The sequence below is a fragment of the Alligator mississippiensis genome, chromosome 5, assembly GCF_030867095.1.
Source record: "Alligator mississippiensis isolate rAllMis1 chromosome 5, rAllMis1, whole genome shotgun sequence".
NCBI classification, from domain to species: Eukaryota; Metazoa; Chordata; order Crocodylia; family Alligatoridae; genus Alligator; species Alligator mississippiensis.
The window spans coordinates 183,771,681-183,791,906 of NC_081828.1; the positions used below are offsets into that span (position 1 = coordinate 183,771,681).

General features: G+C 42.9%; 1 protein-coding gene across 2 annotated transcripts in view; it reads left to right on the plus strand.

Moving 5' to 3' along the window:
• The window catches only part of PLXDC2 (plexin domain containing 2), a 513,252-nt gene that overhangs the window by 157,761 nt on the left and 335,265 nt on the right, over nt 1-20,226 (plus strand). Inside the window, exon 1 of one of the 2 annotated variants that reach the window (XM_019497583.2) lies at nt 13,889-13,961. The exons of the other annotated variant lie outside the window; for it this stretch is intronic. Coding sequence (XP_019353128.1) covers nt 13,904-13,961 — 58 coding nt within the window. The 5' untranslated portion in view covers nt 13,889-13,903. Of the gene's footprint in view, nt 1-13,888; nt 13,962-20,226 lie in introns of those variants that run through there. 2 annotated transcript variants of the gene reach the window in all.

Sequence of the window (20,226 nt, forward strand, 5' to 3'; positions counted from 1 at the left end):
GGTGGTTCTAATTTACATGCCTAATAGGAAGAATAGCATCTGGCTGAAGGTGTCTAATTGCTATTCACTTCCATGGAAGTTAGATTCTCAGGTAAGAGTTAGGCATGTAGGTTGTTTATAGATGTGCTGTGGTGGGGCTGCGCTAATTAAAGTGCCTGGAGCATCACGTGTATCAGCATCCTCATGCTGAAAAATTGCAATGGGCGCTTTAACTAAAGTTCATTAAATAAGCTTTAGTTAAAGCATCCCCGCTGCCATTTTTCAGTGTGGGGATGCTGATACATGTGATGCTGGAGCCTGCCATGCTGTAATTATCACACTCCAGCAGACTCAATTAATTGAGTCTGCTCCAATGGGCTATAATGACAGCATGTTGGAGCAGCCTTCCCGCATGTGCATAGGAGCCTCTAATTACTATTAAGAATCTAAGCTCAGGCATTTTGGCTGTCTTTGCTGTTTTAACCCTTTTCTTTGCTTTTTCTGACCCTCAAGTTAGCCAAAGGTTTACTTTGATAAAACACCCTTTTTAGCCAAAGAATATATTATGTAGTAATTGTGTAGGAATGGGGGAATTGTCCCTTTATGTTTGTTACACAGAGAAATTTGATAGGTAGTCATGAAATTCCCATCATTTGAGTTCTCTTGTTTCCAGCTGCTTACTTTATAAAGATAAGTTGAACAAGGCTATTCATAAATATTAAAGCTTATTTTTTCCAGTAGGCTTTAGGTTAGTTTAATACCTTAAGCTTAGTGCTCAGGAACCATCAAAGAACAAGATCACTGCACTTTGGTTGTGAAATATTAGACAAGATAAACCTGTCTGTATTGCTAGTTTACTGTGTCACCTTCACTGAATTGAAGCTGTTTTTGAACAGTGAAAGCTCAGTTCCTGTTTTCTCATCCCTGGCTTAGATCCAGCCATCTGAGTAATTTCTTTAAGTAGAGAAAATAATGCTTTGCTCTTCTAAATGTATTAAACTACCTTTAGAGAATTAATTATTCTGATGGTTTGTTTATTTGGAAAAGAAGGCAGTAGTGAAGATGTTTGCTCTTTTACAGAGGAAACACTTTTGTCATGCATTGTTCATTATAATTATCCTATAGCTGGGGTCCTTCCAAGGTGGTGTAGTGGTATAATCAAACCCCTATTACCCAATTTGAGTCACGTGTGGGCAGCTCCAGTTCCCTGGTCCTAGGTGTGTGGGTCCTGTACGGAATCTGAGTTGTGGCTGGAGTCTCAGGTTAGCATGGGACAACTGTGGGGGGGAGTGAAGGTGGGGGCGGGGGGGGACCTGCCCCTTACCACCCGTGTCCCCAGATGACCCAGAGGTGGGGGAAGGCCCAGGACTGCTCCCAACCCTCTCCAGCTGGGGGTGCAGTGATTGGCTGCATGGGATGATAGTTTAGCTGAGAACAGTTGTACAGTGGTGGCAGGTCCCACCATTTCAGTGCCTGTTCCCTGCCTGGTCCCCACAAGTGTTTCCTATTATCTGGGAGCAGACACTGGTATTGTGCTCAGTGGCACTGGCAGTTGGATGATCCCTGCTACCTCCTCCTTCTCTGCCATGTTTCCTTGCCAGCCCGGGAGGAGGGGGGACACTTCAGCTGCAGGGAGCAGCTACACAGGGTGCTAGGCTGGGAAGAGAGTGGTGGTGACCTGGGCACTTCCCTCTTCCAATGCCTGCTCCCAGCCAGAGCACATTGGAGGAACAGGGCAGGGAGCAGGAGCGCCCAGAAGGGGCTACCTCTTCCACTGCTGCCATTTTCTCTGGCCAAACCCAGCACCACTTACAGAAACTGTGGCTAGAGCAGGGCAGGAGCAGCTCTGGGATTTCTTCCACCTCTGAGTCAGTCGGGGACAGCAGCAGCAGTGGGTAAATCTCCCCTTTCTGCACCAGGAGGCAAACCCTGCTGGAGAGGGGCATGAGAGGGGGGAGGAAAGGTGTCTGACTTGGGGGTGGGCATCTAACTTGCTTCAGGGAGTCAAAAAAGTGCCTGGCTGCTGCTGCCATGCATAGTCTACCTACTGGGGAAGGCTTCCACATCACCCTTTTGACTTTCTAGATCCACCCTGGTCCTTTAGCAGGTTTGATGGAACACAGGCTTTATGCTCGCTAATATAGTTTGCTCTTAACTAGTTACTGTTAACTAAGAGTTACAGTTTTCTGCTTTTAAAAGTTCTCTGTCTTCCAACAGTTCTGAGGAGAGAGTCAAAACCAGACCACTGATAGGAAGTTGGAAGGGATTTGGATGATGATGTAAACTAGTTGTAAAAATTCCAATAAAACTGAAGTCAGTTTTGTATGTTCTCTTGGGGGGGTCTGTGGAAAAGCAAAGTCTCTGTTGTTTGCAGTTAATAAACAACATGAACTAGAGAAGCATGTTGTGTAACACCACAGGGCAGTCTTCACTTCTCAATAGTTATTCTTTGGAGAATGAAAAGGAGTAGCAGACATATTTGTGGTAGTATACACTAATGTTTTCTGCCTCTTGTTACCAAGGCAGGCCTAAATCATTAAAAAAAATTCTGATTAGCAACATAGATTGGCTTGATTTAGAAAGGTTCTGGAAGGATATATTGTACCATGATTTCATTGAAGTTGAAGACATTTTCCAGTACATTGCAGTAAGGTGCACAAGAGTTTACAGGATTACATGTTTAAGAGTAAACACATTCCTTAACTATTAGCAGGAAGAGTTCAAGGGAAAACACATCCTTTCAGACAGCCATAAAATAAACTGGTTTTCACTGATCAAAACAAATCACAAATTAAATCACAAATTTATCTGATTATAGCCCCCAAAATCTGCATTTCTCCTTGATTAAAGTGAAATTAAAGTTCACAGATTACTCCAAGCTATGGGGGGCATGGTCACACTCGAAGATAGGCTGTAGATAGACAGATTGGCAAGGTGGGCATATCAGAATGAGATGAAGTTCAACATTGAGAAGTGTAGAGTGCCCCACCTGGGGACAAACAGTCCCCCACATACTTATACACTTGGTGAAGCCAAATTGACTAGCACCATGACTGAAAGGGATCTAGGGGTAATAATAGACCACAGTACGAATATGAGCCATCAGTGCGATGCTGTAGCTAGCAGGGCCAACAATACTCTGGCATGTATGAACCGGTGCATCTCAAGCAAAACCAAGGAAGTGATTCTTACGCTTTACTTGGCATTGGTGAGACTGCAGCTGGAGTACTGTGTCCAGTTCTGGGCGCCATACTTCAACAAGGGTGTGGAAAAGCTTGAGAGAGTCCGGAGAAGAGCCATCTGTATGATCAGAGTTTTGCAAGGCAAACTATACAAGGAAAGGCTGAGGGACTTGGGACTCTTCAGTCTAAAAAGGAGAAAGCTGAGAGGGGACTTGGTAGCAGCTTACCACTACATCAGGGGAGAACATCAAGGGCTCAGCAAACAACTGTTCAACAAGACACCCTTGGGGAAAAAACAGAAGTAATGGCCACAAACTCCTGGAAGACTGTTTCAGGCTTAACTTCTTCACAGTCAGAGTGTTCAGTATGTGGTGCAATCACCTATCCTGTAAATCTTCAAAAGGAAACTGGATGGTCACCTCTCTGGGGTCACCTGACCCCAGATGTCTTTCCTGCCTAGTGCAGGGGGGCTGGACCTGATAATCTCCCGAGGTCCCTTCCAGCCCTTACAATCTATGAAAATGTCACTAATATATATATATATATATAGGTATCAGTTGAACATAATGTTTTATTGAAATATTTACAATTTTAAATTTGGAAGCCTACCAGTGTGCCTCAAACAGTATAATAAAATTAATTACACTATAATAAAATAAATTCTAAATACCTTTAAATTTTTGCATTTGATTTGGGGTTTTTTATCATGGAAAATCAAAGCTCCCCTTGAGTCTCTTGCTTACCAGGATGTACTGAGTTGTGGAGCAGCCCTGATATGTTGGTGCCTTGCCCATGCCATTGCCCCTCACTCCCAAGCCACAGCCTCCCAGCACTGCTAGAGCCCCTCACTCCCCACCCACAATACCCTTAACTCCTACCCTGCTGGAGGGGACCCCCAGCTGTCAGGACTATAGGATCAGGGACCTGAGTTCACAGCCCTCTGCCCCCTGCAGGAGTGCCTGAGCCCAAGCTGTTTTGGTGGAGTGGAGCATGGAGACCAGCTCACTGTCCTCCACAGGTGGTGTGTGGAAAACCCGGGTCCCTGTTGATCATTTTCAATGGCTAGCAACTAAGTAGTTGAGTAAAAGAAAACAGATCCACTTTTTCTTAAAGCACAAGTTCTGTGTAGAGGTCAGTAAATGTAATAAGTTCAATAATAATATGTATTAGTATGTTTGTCTGCAGCTTAGACGTTTTGAAAATTGTGGATAAACATTCTTCTACTCATGGAATTTCCTCCTTCTTTGATCAACTTCATTATAGCTCCAGGCTATTAGAAAATCTCATGAATGAAATAGTTCAGGTGCTTAAAGGAGTACATTGTTTATTGCACCTGTTCTGACTAAAAAGTGAGTAGGGCCTAGATTTTCAGGCCCCTGCAACTCTGTGGGACATTTTTTGCTAGACTTTACATGAATAACCTGGCTACTACATGGACTAGGAGATCTTTAGAAAACCTAATTCCTGTTTTAGCCTGCGTACTTGTTCGTTCTACGATGACCCACAAACTAGACGTACTGGAAAAATTATGGAGAATACCAAAAGAAAACGACCAAGGTTGTGATTAAACTTTCAGGCTTAAATAAAAGTGTTATACAACATATAAAGTATATCTAGTATTACCTCAACACACCTGGCAGTGTTCATAGAAGCATCTTCCAGTGGAGGTGCTGAAATAGATGTGTGCTCCACATAAGGTGAGTAGTAATACAATCCTAAAATAAAATGATAAATTTCTAGTAAAAGCAGGGAAGTAATAAATAATGACTGCCACTAGTATTCGAGTAAGACTACTACTGATACTGGAAATCAGTTTCTACATGTAGGGTTCAGGAAAAATGCCAGGGCCAGTTGGTGTCCTTGTTCCCTCTTATTGTTGGCCAGGGTGGTGCAATGATATTTTGTTGCTTGTTCTGCTTCCTTCATAGCTGAGTGCCAAGTTTGCCCATCATTGGCCGTATCCGCCCAGGACATAAGTCCAGCCTGCCAGACTGTATGTACTGCTTAATATAGTCCTTGTAGTGGAGTTTGGGATGACCAACCTTCCAACTGCCTTTTTCAAATTCACAGTACAGAACTCTTTTAGGCAGTTGATTGTTGTCCATATGTACAACGTAGCTGACCTCGGCTCATTTGCCTCTGTGCTAGCATGGCTTCCACGCTTGGCATAGCTGCCAGTTGTGGTACTTCAGTATTGGTGATTTTGTCGGACCATTTAATTCCCATTATGCCAAATAGGTGGCGTTGTTGCAGGCAGTTAAGTTTTTTGATATGGTGACGATAAAGGGGGAGGGTCTTTAATGAGTATAGGAGACAAGGGAGCACAACAGCTCTGTAAACTTGGCATTTTATAGACACTTTGATCCTCTTTCTTGTCCATAGTATTTTTGTAGACAATCAAAAGCTTAAGCAGCTGACTTCAAGCATACTGAAAGTTGCTTGTCAATGTTAGTGTCATCGGTAACTGTGTTACCTAGGTAGCAAAAGGACTTGACATTGTTTAATTGGCTACCATTCTATTTTACTTCTGGTGGTGATGAAGATGATAGGTTTTTGCAAGGAGGTGGTTGGTACAGGACTTTGGTTTTCTTTACATTAATACAGGGTGTGTCTACACGTGCATTAGATCCACAAGCAGTTTACTGCTGAGTAAAATAGTTGCGAGTAAATGCTCCCAGGCAGGTGTGTACATGTGCAGGAAAGCAGGAGCAGATTTATTGCTAATGGCAGCAAACTGCTCTTGCTTCTTGGGGCCCTGCAGTGGGCCCCTGCAGCCACCAGGTAGATCTCTAGGTTCTCCCTGGGTGCTAGCCCAGGGGCTGATAAGGAACTGACCGGGCTGGGACGTAGAACCCTGCCCCCAGGGGTTGCCAGCTGCTGGTGTGGTGACAGTGTCCCCCTGCCCCAGCAGCAGGGAGGTCCTGGCCCCAGCTCCCTGATCAAAGGCAGGGACTTGGAAAGATCTACAGGGGAGGGGCAGGTCCCACCCCTTGCCTGGATCCACCAGTGGGGCATCTAGCATTTAGTTCACTGTGTTCACAGAGCTGGGCAGGGAACAGGCCTCCTCAGCCCCCACTACCAGGGAGCTTCCAGCACCAGCTCTATGGTTGCGGGGCACAGGTTGGTAGATAAGAATCTCTCAGCACCGGCCTCGTGCCTGCGGAGCTGGTACTGGGAGATAAGGATCTCTCAGTGCCAGTCCCGTGTCTGTGCCCATGGAGCTAGTGCTGGCACCGGGAGATAAGAATCACCTTCTGCTCCCTAATTGTGATGGGGAAGTGGGGGCTGGGAGGTTAGGATCACTTACCCCCTGCTCCTCAATCACAATCTCAGAGTGGGAGGGCTTGGTGCTTCATGCTGACAGGGTAGAGATCAATCTCCTGCCCCCTAGTGGCCAGCTGACCGGGAGTAAATTTGCTCCCAGTCAGGTGTCTACACAAGTGCTACTGCACAGTTACTAATTGCAAGTTAATTTCCTTTGTGTATTTGCAGGTAGCAAATTGACTCACAATTAGCAAGGTTTTCTGTGCAGGAATCATGTTCATGTGTAGACACACTTATTTACTGTGCAGTAAACTATGCTACTGCTCAGTAAAGCATCTCATGTCGATGCATCCACAGAGGCCAAAAAGGGATGCAGCGTGGGCAAAATAATTCAGTAAACGTTGCAGGTCATTCTCAGAAAGGGCAACAAATGCTGAGTCACTGGCATACAGTTTGTTGGGATTTGCTTTTGGCCTTGGAAACGCTGGAGGTTTAAAAGTCTGCCATCAAATCATGTTGCTAGAGTGATACCAGTAGTGGTAGTACATGTGGCAATTTTTAGCATTTAAAGTATTAGTACCTTGCTTTGGGTCCTAGTGGGCATGTCTACATGTGTGCCCAACTACTGCGCAGTGGTGGTGGTGCACAGGTCATTTCTGACCCTACTACCTGTAGCAACAAGCTACTGCACAGTAGGGGTGTGTGAAGTGGGCCCTATTCAATTCAGATTTAGCCTGAATCAGGGACAGTGATTCAATTTGTTGATTCAGATCACTGTCCCTGATTTGATTCCTGATTCGGAGAATCAGCAATTCGGATATAGACACAGCTTTGAAAGTTTTTTCTACATACCTCGAGGTACCAACGTGGCTTGTGAACACTGTGATGCTGGGACAGATGGAGTGTCCCACAGGAATGCGGGGAGGCCCTACATGTGCTTGGCGGTGAACCTGGAAGTGGACCAGATGTGCTTCTGGTCCACTTCCGGGTCTGCCAGGGAATGCACAGGGCCCCCCCCCCTGCACCCCCTGGCTTGGTGATTGGATGTGGGGGGGGGACTCCAGGTTGCTCTCTTTGAATGTATCAGGAAGGCAGAGGAAGTAAAGTGCAAGAACAAATGGTAGAGATGAGCTAGAAAGAAAATTTAGAATAAAAATTAAGAGTCGAGTCCTGTAAAAGCCTTCAAATAGTAAAAGGGCCAGCTAATATTAATTACATTCAAGGTGGAGCTCTATACATTTATGGGTATTATAAAACATGTTTTCCCCAGGACTGAAAGGGACCTGGTTTCTATAATCCAGTGAACAAATAATTCAGGAGAAAAGTGCAGTGTTATTGATGAGAGTGTGTCACATTAGTAATTGTGGAGGTGTTGAATTGTCTAGCAATCACCTTTCTTTATTGGCATCTGGATGTTCTGTCTTGGGATAAAGGAGATAGCCTAATATATATTCAGTCATCTGTGGTATTCATCAGAGTTTGGTTTTACCAGTCACCACACATACTGAAGATTGTGGTATCCTAAGTACTTGTACATTCACAGTTGTACACTGTATGCTAATAGTGCTGTTCGTGTTCTTAGTCCATGCCTATTACCTGCGTTCCTTTCAGAAGTGCTTTAGGTGAGATAACTGATTCATACTACATGAGCAGTTCTTTCCTTTTTTCACACTTCCACTCCAAAAAGCAAAGTTATTCATAGTTTTAATATATCATTTGTGCTGTACTCTGTATGTTAGTAAAGGCAGGCACAAACAAGAGACTGACTGGTGAGGAAATTGTGCCCCTTCCAAGGAGCTTACACTGTACGGTATACCAGGGGACTAGAGTTGTTGACCACAGTCCTCATTTCTCACTTGTAAATGTTTTGGGTCCAGGTCTTTGACAAATGTTGAAAAGGAGTGATGACTAAACATGCACATAGGCATCTAGCAGTCTTTTGAAAAGCACCTTTGCACCTGCCTTCTATTAAAAGGAGAGTTAGGTTCCTGGACACCTTGAAAATCCCACAAAATACCTGTGGACATGTTTAGGTTTAGCAGAACTGTATGAGAGCCCAGGATAAGCAAAGAATTCAGGAACACTCTTAAATTCCACACTGATATGACTTTTTCATCAAGAATTGCCCCTGCATTTAGATACAGAAAATGGAAAGCGAAAAAAAATCCTGTTTGAGGCAAACTGGCTACTTATGTGTGCATCATCTCATATTTAAAATTGTAATGTCTTCTTTCTGTTTATAACAGACTTTGTATTCTAAAATAATAAATGGCTGAGGACAATGGAATATTGGATTGATTTTTTTTTTTCTAAAAGGTGGGTAAGTTCAAATAGACTGAAATAAAGTAGGAGTTGTCCAGGTACTAGTCAGTTATAGTTACCATTATTATTACAACGATCTAATAATCTTCAAGGCTTCATGGGAGAGATTTGTTATGTTCATGAGAGAGATTTGTTAGTAGTGTTTCTAATTATCAATAATAATAAGGATACAATTGTTCAAGAAGAAAGGCTTTTTTGTGAAAACTTTTATTGGAACAACTGTGTAGTTGAGAGAACTGTTGGCTATAATATATATAATTAATATATAATTATATAATTGCATAACTAAAAAAAAGTAGTTAATAAAGTTAGTAAGAGTCGCCACGTGCCAGCTTTTAAATTTTAACACTGGACCCTCAGGCATGCTCTTTCTTGATCCTGTTCCTGTAGTAAAATGAGTAGGTTCTATTTTTTGCTGCCACTGAGTGCAAATACCACACTTTCTTTTCAGTTACCCCTATTATCTTAATTCAGTTAGTGCTTTTTTTTCCCAGAAGTCTCTCTTGAATCTTCCTCATCTTGCAACACAATGCCTACTCCTTTAGTATCGATTTTTTTTTCTCCCTCCATTGTTTTCCTTATCTACTTATCCTCAAGCATGTTGTAATCTCTCCATTCTTCCCATCACATCCTTTCTCCTTGCAATTTCTGGAACAGCATTCAATTGCATTCTCCCTGTTGTCAGGATCAGACTTTAAGAATTGGTCTTACTAACCCTCTTCTATAACAGGCCAATATCAGTTAGTAGGAAATTTTTGGTGGCAAAGTCACAGAAAACTGCACACAGCATTTGCATGGCTTGATTATAAGGAGGACAAAGCTCTAGAAGGTACATCTATGGACAAAAATTAGAACCAGACAGGGTATCTTATTCAGGGTATATACGCTTTGAATCTAGCCTAGATGGTTTCAATCAAATGTTACTACCGTCTGTTAATTGGTTTTCTGTAAAATGTGTTGGTGGTTTTACTGTTTAGTGTTCCTTGTGGGCATGGGAAAAACAGCGCTAAAATCCTTTGAAGCAGACTCAGCCAAATGACCAAGAATTTAATGGTTACGGATTGAATTACCTTCTACCTCTAAATCTGAGCCCTCTAGCACTTAAGACATAATGATGGCAAGTGTAAAGGAACTGGCTCTTCTGCTGGATGTGCTGATGCTGTACCTGTGCTTTAGATATCAGTGTCTAGAGCTATCAGTCCAGTGCTTTTCACAAATGTTTTGCCTCTGCTTGTAAAAGGGAATTCATAATCATCATGCAAGAAATGATCACATGGAATCAGGTTTCTTTTTACTCTGTAGTTTCTGTGTAGAATAAAAGCAACAAACCAAGCCATTATCTTTCTTCCTTTAAATGTAATAGTGAACATTCTGGACACTAGATAAAATGATATTCATCAAAGCCTTAGCAGTTGTATTCAAATATCTGTCAGCTCAGCAAAGAAAGTGGCAATCGATACTTTATTTGTAGTTGCAGGCCATGTTTAACTAGTGTTAAATCAGAAGCTAAATAAAAGGTCTTTTGTGATTTTAATGAAAGGGCCCAATTGATGACTGTATTGTCCTAGTTTTAGCCTGATAGCATGCCTAAGAAATAAGTGACATGGCACTGATCCTGAAATCAGTACAACACTCATGGGTTCAGTCCAGATATTTTCAAATGCACATTTACTAATTGGAATCCTGGGATTAGCTGGTAGCTGGTGCATTAATTTTATTATGCCAGAAGACCAGATAGATGCCAAATCTTGGTTTGATTAAGCTAATTGACAACTGTTCATTTTAGTGAAACCAGAGTTTGATTAATGATCAGACTGTCAATTCAACCACAAACATGCATCAAAATTTCCATCTTTAACTTGCACATGTATTTATTTATTTAATTTGGAGACAAGCAGTCCTTGGTAGGCAAGGAGACAATATCAGGCTGAGCTGCTCTTGGAACATCTTGGAGGTAAGGGCAGAAGCTATGGGGATGTTTGGAGGCTCCTGGTCCTTGGTATGACCTAAAACTGCACCCTGCCAGAGAAAGGTGGCCTGGTGGGACTCCCTGTGGTGGGGGAGTCCCTAAGAAATGCCATGCCAGTTGCCTCCCTGGTGAAAGGTGAGGAGGGGTGCCTGAAAACCCCAGCCCCTGCCTACAGACAGGTTACCAACAAAGGAAGAGACCTGGACCAGGGAAGCCCAGAGGTGGACACCTGAGCCCAGTGTAGTAGGGCCAGGCCTGGTTTCAGCCACCTGAACCCAGTGGATGAGAGACCCCAGTAGTGGGGGCTAGGCATGGTGTTAGCCACCTGAGCCCCACTGAGTGAGAGATCCCAGGGTAGTGGGGGGCCAGGCATGGTGTAAGCCACCTGCACCCCCCAGGGTGCAAGACCCCAAGTGGCCCAGAGGGGCTGAGCAAGTGAAGCAGCCCAGAGTAGGGCTGAGTGTGGCCCTAGTGAGGGGGCAGAAGACCCCAGTGAGGGGTTGAGTGTGTAGAAGTGGCCCAGTGAAGTGGCTGGAATGTAAATGACCCAGTTGAGAGTGACAGAGATGAGTGACCCTAGTGAGTGGCAGAATCACTGGATGGGATAATGTAGAATTACCGGATGTGAGAATATAGAATACTCGATGCTAGGTCTAGAAACATCAGCCAGGTATGGGACACATGTAAGGGGAAGTCAGAACATGTATCAAGGCCCTTGACATCAGGAGGGTGAGCAATGGGCAGCCTCCCGCCTTAGAAATAGTATTCGTATTATTTTTCATCAAGGCATGGCAGAAGAGCAAGGTGGAGGTTTAGCCCTGAACAGGCAGGCGGCTGGCAGTGAGACCCAACCGTAAAGGTCAGCTTATTACAGTCTGCCAAACATGCTCTTAGTATTACATGGTATCTTGAAGTCACATGGCTGAAAACTAGCAAAGGAAAATGCAAAAATGGTTCTGCTACTCCCTCTCCAATACCTTGCAATTTCTGGTAAGTGCTTGGGTACTCAAAGCCTCATCAGTATGTTGGAGCCTCAGAGCACCTCTCCTAGCTCTGTTATATTTCCTTTCAGTAGGAGTATTGTCCCTCCCTGCCTTAGAATTTCCCTCTTTGTCAGGATTCCCCACCCCCAGTAGGCAGTAGACACATCTGCCTAATTTTTGGCACTGTTTGTTACTATATGGAAAGTCCAACTGAAGTGTGCAAAAATCATGCCGAGTGAGTACACAGTAATTTTTGCACCTGTGTGGTAACACTACCCACAGTGCATATGAGTGTGTGTGTGTTTACAAATCTCACTTGTATATGTGTACTGGGGTAAAGAGTTGCACAGCAAAGTGGGGCATCTATCAGTGTGCTTACACACTTAGGTGCCTGTTTGAAATTTGGGTTCAGAGTCTGTAAATTAAGGTCTTTCCATTGTTGACAGGCTGTTGACAGGGTTGGATTCCTTCTTCCAGCACCTGTGTCCAGCCAGCTGGGGATATGCGGCAGTGGCAGGGAGCAAGTGCAGGGCAAGGAAACCTAACTGCTACCACCACGGTCTCCTGATGAACCTGGCACCCACTGCAGCTGAAACTGGGGCAGGGCAGGAGAAGCTCTGGGGCTCCCCCTGTACCTGGGTCAGCTGGTGACAGCAGAAGAAGTGGTGAGAACTTCCTCTCCCTCCCCTCCCTGAGTTCTACCCCTGTTGACAGCCAGTTTAGTCTCCCCCCCCCACACCCTTTTCTCTGTAATGTAAGAATGTATTAAAGCTCTTTCAACATACCATTGGTCTCAAAGTGTACTTGAGAAGCTTAATAGCAATATGTTTGTAGTATGTCTCTTCCTTTATGATGAACTAAAAGGCTTGCTGCTGTTGGATCAAGTTCAGCTCATGTGGGGAAAATGGAAATGACCCCTGAGCCTCAATACACACCGGACACTGCTCACCTACTTTCTGCTGTGTAACATTCTTCTTAAAAATTCTTCATTTCCACCAGGCCTACAGACAGCAATCCACCTGAGTCAGCTGCTTTATCTACCCTAACATTATCCAACAGAAATGGGGATAGAAGGTGGACTTATATATACTTAATGACTGGATGTAACTGTTCATGGCTTGTAGCAATGTCCATGTAAAACTGAAAGCACTAGAGAAATCCCTAGTGGGTTTCATAAAAGTTTAGCTTCTTTTTTTCTTTTTTTTCCCCCCCTTTTTGGGGTAAAAACTGCTTGAAGGGGTACTTCAATTTCCAGGGAAATGGTTTATGCTTGAATGTAATTGTCTCCTGTAGCAATGCTTGCATTTTTGCTACTCAAAGGATGCATCTACACATTGCCGCACGTCACTGTATGGTGCGCTATGGCAACATAACGATCATGTGGGTCTATACATGATTACCAGCTATGTTGCCATAGCAGCACACTCCCCAGTTGTAGCAGCACACTCGCCAGTTATTGCATGCCACTATGGCAACATAGAGGCAAAATCTAACCATGTGCCATGCGCATGGCTCAGTAACCACCCATTTTGTGCTGTGCTTTAGTACTTTCAAAAGCAACGACATGGATCTACACGTGATCACCAGTTATGTCGCTGTAGCAGTACACTCCCCAGTTGTAGTGGCGCACTCCCCAGTTATTGTGTTCCACTGTGGCAATGTAGTGGCAAAATTAACCATGCGCTGTGAACATGGCACAGTAACCACCCATACTGCACCATGCTTTAGTACTGCTATAGCAATGTTGCTATATGGTGACGTGTAGACACACCCAAAAAGAAGCACTGCTGCAGCTGTTGTGTTGAGGCCTTCCCTTTCAACCACTGGTATTGTTTCCAGGTAGGCTTTTAAGGCATGGATGGCATAAATCTTCTTGTTCTTTATGAATGAGTTTATATTTTAATTAATTAATTTTTCCATCTTAGATATGTTATTGCCTGTATTCCCTGTCATGACTCTGCATTCCATATTCTGTTAGATTATTTAAAACCTGGCAGAATCTTTTAAAAATAAGTTTTAAATGATATATATTTGAATTAGTGTGTTCAATATTGCTATTAGTCTGGATAAATTTCTAAATCCTCTTTTTTTTTTTTTTTTTTATATTTATGTTGACTGGTCTTCCTGCCTTCCTTCCTGCCTTCATTCTTGCCTTCCCTTGAGACCTTGAAAATAAACAAGTCATCTGCACTTTGGTTTTAGTAATGTTTTGGTATCTGGTTCAAGTGAACACAGTGCTGCAAAGTCTGGATTGTAAACATGGTAAGGGAATATTTAAGTTCCAACTGTTCATACTAAAATAAATAAGCATGAAATAATTTAATAGTAAGGCCTTAAAACAGCTTTTTGAGAAAACTCTTTATTGTACCAGCAAGCAGTTCCTGACATTATCCTTTATGCAGATTAAATAGGTCTTCAGGGAAAAATGGTAAAATACAAAAAATGTTCCCCTTTTTTTGAGAAGGAGATGAAGTAATAATCCTTCCCAGTAACTTTGCTTCTTATTATGCATCCATTTAAACTGAAGGCAGAAGAATATTAGGGGACCAAGAGTAAAATAAAATTGTTGCTCAGTACTATCAAGATAGTATTCTATTTTCTAGTATAATTGTGACTATACCTGCACCTTAATTATAGTCTCAAGCTACACTATAACCATTAGGTGGCGAAAAGTTTTGAAATGATATGGGGACAGAGCTGAAATAACTTCTACACTGTATGATGAAACAGAGTTCTAACTGGACCCACTACTTTGGGATAAATAATAATTAATGGATAGGGATTCTGTCTAAGCCAGTGCAGTGAAGGAAGAGGTTAATTTTTCAATGTCTGTTTTAGTCTGAAAATGTAATAATGAGGCTGGTAAAAATGTTTCAGTTTTTGACAAAATATTAATATAAAGCTTTGATATTGTTCTAGAAAAAGGGAAATAATGGCAAAAATCATTCAAGTATGCGTGATATCTGCTATTTTGTCTCTTTTTTGCTTTGATTTTTATCAGCAAAAACATTAATGTGTATTTCTTTTGTTTAACCTCTTGTGTAAAATGAATAATAAGAAACCACAATAGTGTCTTGTAGAATACCATGAATAGCAGATGCCTAATATGGGAATGATAGAACATCTATTCAGTATTTTTTTTAAATCTCAAACTGAGAGATGAGCTTCTTGGTCTCGCATTGGGTCCTGAATATCCAATCACAGGAATGAGACCCCAAAAGGCCAGAGAGGGCCATACTAGCTGACCTCTGCGTTGGACCAGGATTTTATTTTTCTTATTAAGGGCCTGCTCCAAACTCAGTTGCAGTCAGTGAGAGTTTTGAATCAGGGCCAAATCCTTGCAGATGTCCTTTCTTTAGTCCAAAGCTTGGCTGCCATTGTATTGGCTTTTATTAGCCAAGTCACCAAAGAAACAAAGTAAAGGAAAGGATGTTTTTCCTGGGGGTTTACTGTTTCTAATTAAAAAGTTTAGTTTCCAGAAATGTCCTTATTTTTGTTTGAGATCAAAATTACACCATTGGGTGGGGAACAGGAGGTTTTTTAGGAACACTGTGTAAATTAGTTTTAGTTAACTGAATCTGAAAAGCAGAGCATGTGATCTTTTGGCCTTTCACTGAGAGTAGCTCTACTGGTATTTTGGACAGCTAGCTCTCTGAGGAACAAACTCAGGAAAAAGAATGTCAGAGATGATTAGGAATGGCAGGGATGGAAGCATACTTTACTGGAAATGTTGGCTAACCTTACATTATAATTGCTGTACTGAAGCAGTAAATAGCTTCTATTCTTCTGATCTTTCTGGTGAAGACCAAGCAATTGCTACACTTATTTTTCATGTGAATTTTGCAGTGCCTCATACTTTATGGTGTTTATATTGTTAGTTCTGTTGTGTACATTACAATTAATGGAAATTTCTCATTACTGTGTTGGATCATCACAGAAGTATTGACATAATATTTGTGCCTTGGTTTTACGCCTTAGGGATATATGTTCATTGGTTCATCTGGCCTCTTTTCCATGACATTTGCTGCTTTCTGTGAGCAGTCGGAGTCAGGTTTTGATCTCAGGCACACTGCTGTGTATTGGGAATAGGTCCACTGAAGTCGGTAGATTCTTCTAGGTTTACATTAGTGTTACTGAGGTCAGAATTTTCCTCAGTGAATGGGCTAACATCATCTCTAACTTTTGGCTGCTAGAATGCTGTAAGTGGAAGACAAACGGATGGCTTCAAACCGTTGCCAAAATCTCTCTTTATTACAGAGATTGAACTCTATAGCAGAGATGTTCAAATTATGACAGAAGGGTAATCAGATTATTACAGGGAAAACAAGAATTCTGTTTCTGTCAGCATCAGTATTTGAGCCATAATGGCAGTTTGAAAAGCACCCTGGAGACACGTGGCTGATTGAATCACAGCTTTGTTATACTGTTTTTTGTTCCTGGAGGATAAGGCTAGGATTCAGAGTGACCTAGACAAGTTGGAGGATTGGACCAAAAGGAATCTCATGCGGTTCAACAAGGACAAGTGCAAAATCCTGCACTTAGGACAGAACAAATCCATTCATCGGTACAGGCTGGGGACCGACTTGTTGGGCAGCAGCTGTGCAGAAAAGGACCTGGGGGTTACAGTGGACAATAAACTGAATATGAGCCAGCAGTGCACCCTTGTTGCAAAGAAGGCTAATAGCATACTGAACTGCACTGGTGTGTGTGTTGCCAGTAGGTTAAGAGAAACAATTATTCCCCTCTATTCAGTGCTGGTGATGGAACATCTGGAGTTCTGTATTCAGTTTTGGGTCCCCCCATTCTGGAAAACGTGGAGATATTGGAGAGAGTCTTGTGGAGGGAAACAAAAGTGGTGCAGGGGTGGAGGACATGACTTCTGAGGGAACTGGACTTATTTAGTCTAGAGAAGAGGAGACTGAGAGGGGACTTAATAGCAGCCTTCAACTCCCTGAAAGGGGGGTTCAAAAGAGGATAAAGCTAGACTGTTCTCAGTGGTGGCAGATGACAGAACAAGGAGCAATGGTCTCAAATTGCAGCAAGAGAAGTTTAAGTTAGATATTAGGAAGAATTTTCTTACTAGGCAGGTAGTAAAACACTGGAACAGGTTACCCAGAGAGGTAGTGGAATCTCCATCCTTGAAGGTTTTCAAGACCCAGCTAGACAAATTTTGGCTGCGATGATCTAGCTGGGGCTGGTCCTGCGTTGAGCAGGGGATTGGACTAGATGACCTCTTGAGGTCCCTTCCAACCCTGGTTGTCTATGATTCTAAGGCATATGAATGGTTAGGTCCCCACAGCAGTTTCCTCTGGAGAGGAGGGAAGATTTCAAGTAACCCAAAAGTGGGTGATCAGTTGGGAAGACTAATAATGTCTCCTTAGTTCATGCTTGGGGCCATAACATGGAAAGATATTGGAGGGGCCATACTGTAAAATATCTACATAATTTTTCCCCACTTCTTTTTTTTTAAGGGTTGTTTGTTTTGTTACTTTGTTTCATTCTATGTAGTGATAATTTCTCTATAATTTTACTAAAAGTGAAAGTTTAACTGAGGTCAGAATTTACCTCAATGAATTTGCCTTTTGCCTTAGAGTTTAAAGCACTGTGATTGAAGCACATAGATAAGACCATACCTGGGAGGGAGAGGAGCTATGGGCTAGTCTTTTTGGTCTGTGTTTGTTCATCATCTAGCACAACAGGGTTCTGATTCATGACCAGGGCTCCTAGATACTTGACAATACACATTATTAACTGCAATAAGAGAATTGCATAGTCCATGAGACTTGATGTTTCAAATAGTGTTTTAGTAGTGAAGATTAGTTTTTTTTCTTTTAGTACAGTAAAATGAAAGTCCAGATTTGATATCAGCTTGGTATACAGTACATTCTCTAAAGGACTACAGTATGTCCTTTGGGCTTGATAACCGAGGAGGTGTTTTTCATAGTTGGGTACTTTGATGTACACCAACTAATAATAGCTATTACAGAAATAAAAGTCTGAAAATAATTTTGCAAATGAGTCCTGTCCCATATAAAACTGGTGGTGATTTTTGAAATACAAGCAAGACTTAAGTTCCACCATGAAAAAAAGTGCAATGGAAAAAACATATGCATGAGGTAAGGATTTTTGTGGGTGATGCCTTTTATTGGACCAACTACATGGTTGGGATAAAATTAGACATGCTTTCAAATGCAAGGCATCAGGTCTGAGGGAAGAAGCAGACACAGCAATGATTAAAAACAGTGGAAAAAATTAGGCTTGTCTGTCTTATCTTTGTTTCATGCGATAAAGATGAACTGAGTGAGCTTCACTGAATTAGTGCTGGCTTCACATTTATGTACAGAATATTTTCAATGGTTGAACTAAATAATACATAGTTGAAATCCAGTATAAATAACTGGATTATTACAAAATAACACCTATATAGTCACACTCTAAATTGGGGCTATTTACAAAGCAGATTAACCAGCATTTAAAATATAACTTATGCATTCTGTGGAGAAAAGTTGCTAAGATGTTTGTATGCATCTCTATACAAGGAAAGAAATATCATCATCTTTTATGGTGTTCTGGTGGATGTCTTGTGAAAAGTACTGATCGAACATGGGAAATAAAGCAACAGATGGTACAACCTTATAATAGGTCAGTAAACTCTGAAAGTGCAAGACTGCCAGTCCTGAAATTGAAAACAGGTGGCAAAAAATTCACTTGGAGATTTGGCATCTGTAAGTAATCAGTTACTGTAAGTGTCTTGGTCAGACACAAATTAGCTTTATTGCTGATTGCAATTTAGCAACTAAAGGAACCAACACTTGTATTTAATTAGAACAGTATAGAAATAACTGATCACCTTTTTATACTACTTTCTTTCTATTTTTCCTAGGATAGACCCTGGTTTAACAACCTTTTTTTGGTTGAATTGTGTTTCACAATGTCTTTTATTATACCAGTAGTAACATGGTTTGCAGTAGTATTCGTGACAAATAGTTTCTTCCTCAGAGTAGTTAAGTCAGGGGTGGGCAAATTATTTGGGCTCAAGGGCCACTTAAGGAGTTTTGGTGAGCTGTCATGTGCAGTGCCATGCCCCCCCCTCCCCCTCCCCCAGGCAACAGCTCATCAAAACTTCCTAAGTAGCTCTGTTCCACACAAGCCCAGGCAGACAGGATGGGGCCATGGGTGGGCAGGAAGTGGCATCTGGGATCAGGATGGGCAGCTGGGGCTGGGACTGTGGGGCTTGGACAGCGAGGGGGCTGGGGAAGAGTCATGATCCACTCCCTGCATGTCCCTGCAATGGGCACTGGTTCCACAGTCAGGGGCGTGCAGGTTGGGGATTGCAGCTCAGCTCTGGGCCCCGGCCTTGTGCTGTCACTGTCCTGTGATCCTGGAGTCTCCACATAGACTGTCCGGGACCCACGTGGGAAGCATGCATGGTCAGGTGGATGGGACGATGCCAAAGGTGGGCAGGGAGCTGGATCCAGGAGTGCGTGGGAGTGGCTGGGATCTTGCTGTGGTGACAGCATAGGGCTTGGTCCCGAGGCAGGGCCATGATACATTCTCTGCACACCCCTGCTCATGGAACTGAGGCCCAATGTAGGAATGTGCAGGCAGCAGATCGCAGCCCTGCCTCAGACCCTGGACCCTGCCACCACGCTATCATTGCCTCGTGATCCCAGCCCCACCTACCTATCCTGCTTCTGGATACTGCTCCCCACCCACCTGTGGCCCCATCCCATCTTCCCAGCCACATGCTGTTCCCGCGCAGGTCCCTCCATCAGCAATGGGTATGGGGCAGATGGGCCAGGGTGCTTGGGAAGCAGGGCCAAGTCTGGCAGCAGCCAGAAGGAGCCACCACTGCCAGTGCTGCCAGAAAGCAAGTCCGGCATCCCACCCTGCTGCGTGCCTGGGGGTGGCAGGACCAGCCGCATGCACCAGCTGTTGTCTGGGCTGGGCAGGGCCGAGAGACTTGCCATGGGCCAGACAAAATCCCTTGGCAGGCTGGATCCAGCCTGCAGGCTGTATTTTGCCCACCCCTCTGTTAAGTTCTCTCACCATCACATTACTGTTCTCTTTTGAAAACATAAACTCAACAAATACATCTGTGTTTGGTTTTGCTTAGTTGAAATTAAATGCCATGAAACAAACAGTGGTAGAAATACAAAAATGTTGTACTGAAATAGCATCTCCCCTTAACCTGTCTTCCTGAACTTGTCCTTTTCATGTTTTAGGGAACAGTTGGGTGCCTTTTAAGTGTAGGTGGCTATCAGTAACCTAAATGGGAATCAGTTTAAGTGGTTGAAAATTAGTTTAAGCCTGTAACAGAACAAAAGTTCAGTGCACATAAACCAGTTTCAAAATGGCTGAAAGTGGTTTAAGACAAAGTTGGTTGAAGGTAGTATCAGGCTTAACTAATTTGGGTCAAACTGTTTTATGGAACTTCTGTCCCAGAATCCCTCCTGGTGTAAGTTTAAATCAGGGTTCCCCAGTATGCTTTCCAGGCCTGGACTGGGCTGTGCTGTCTGCTCCAGAA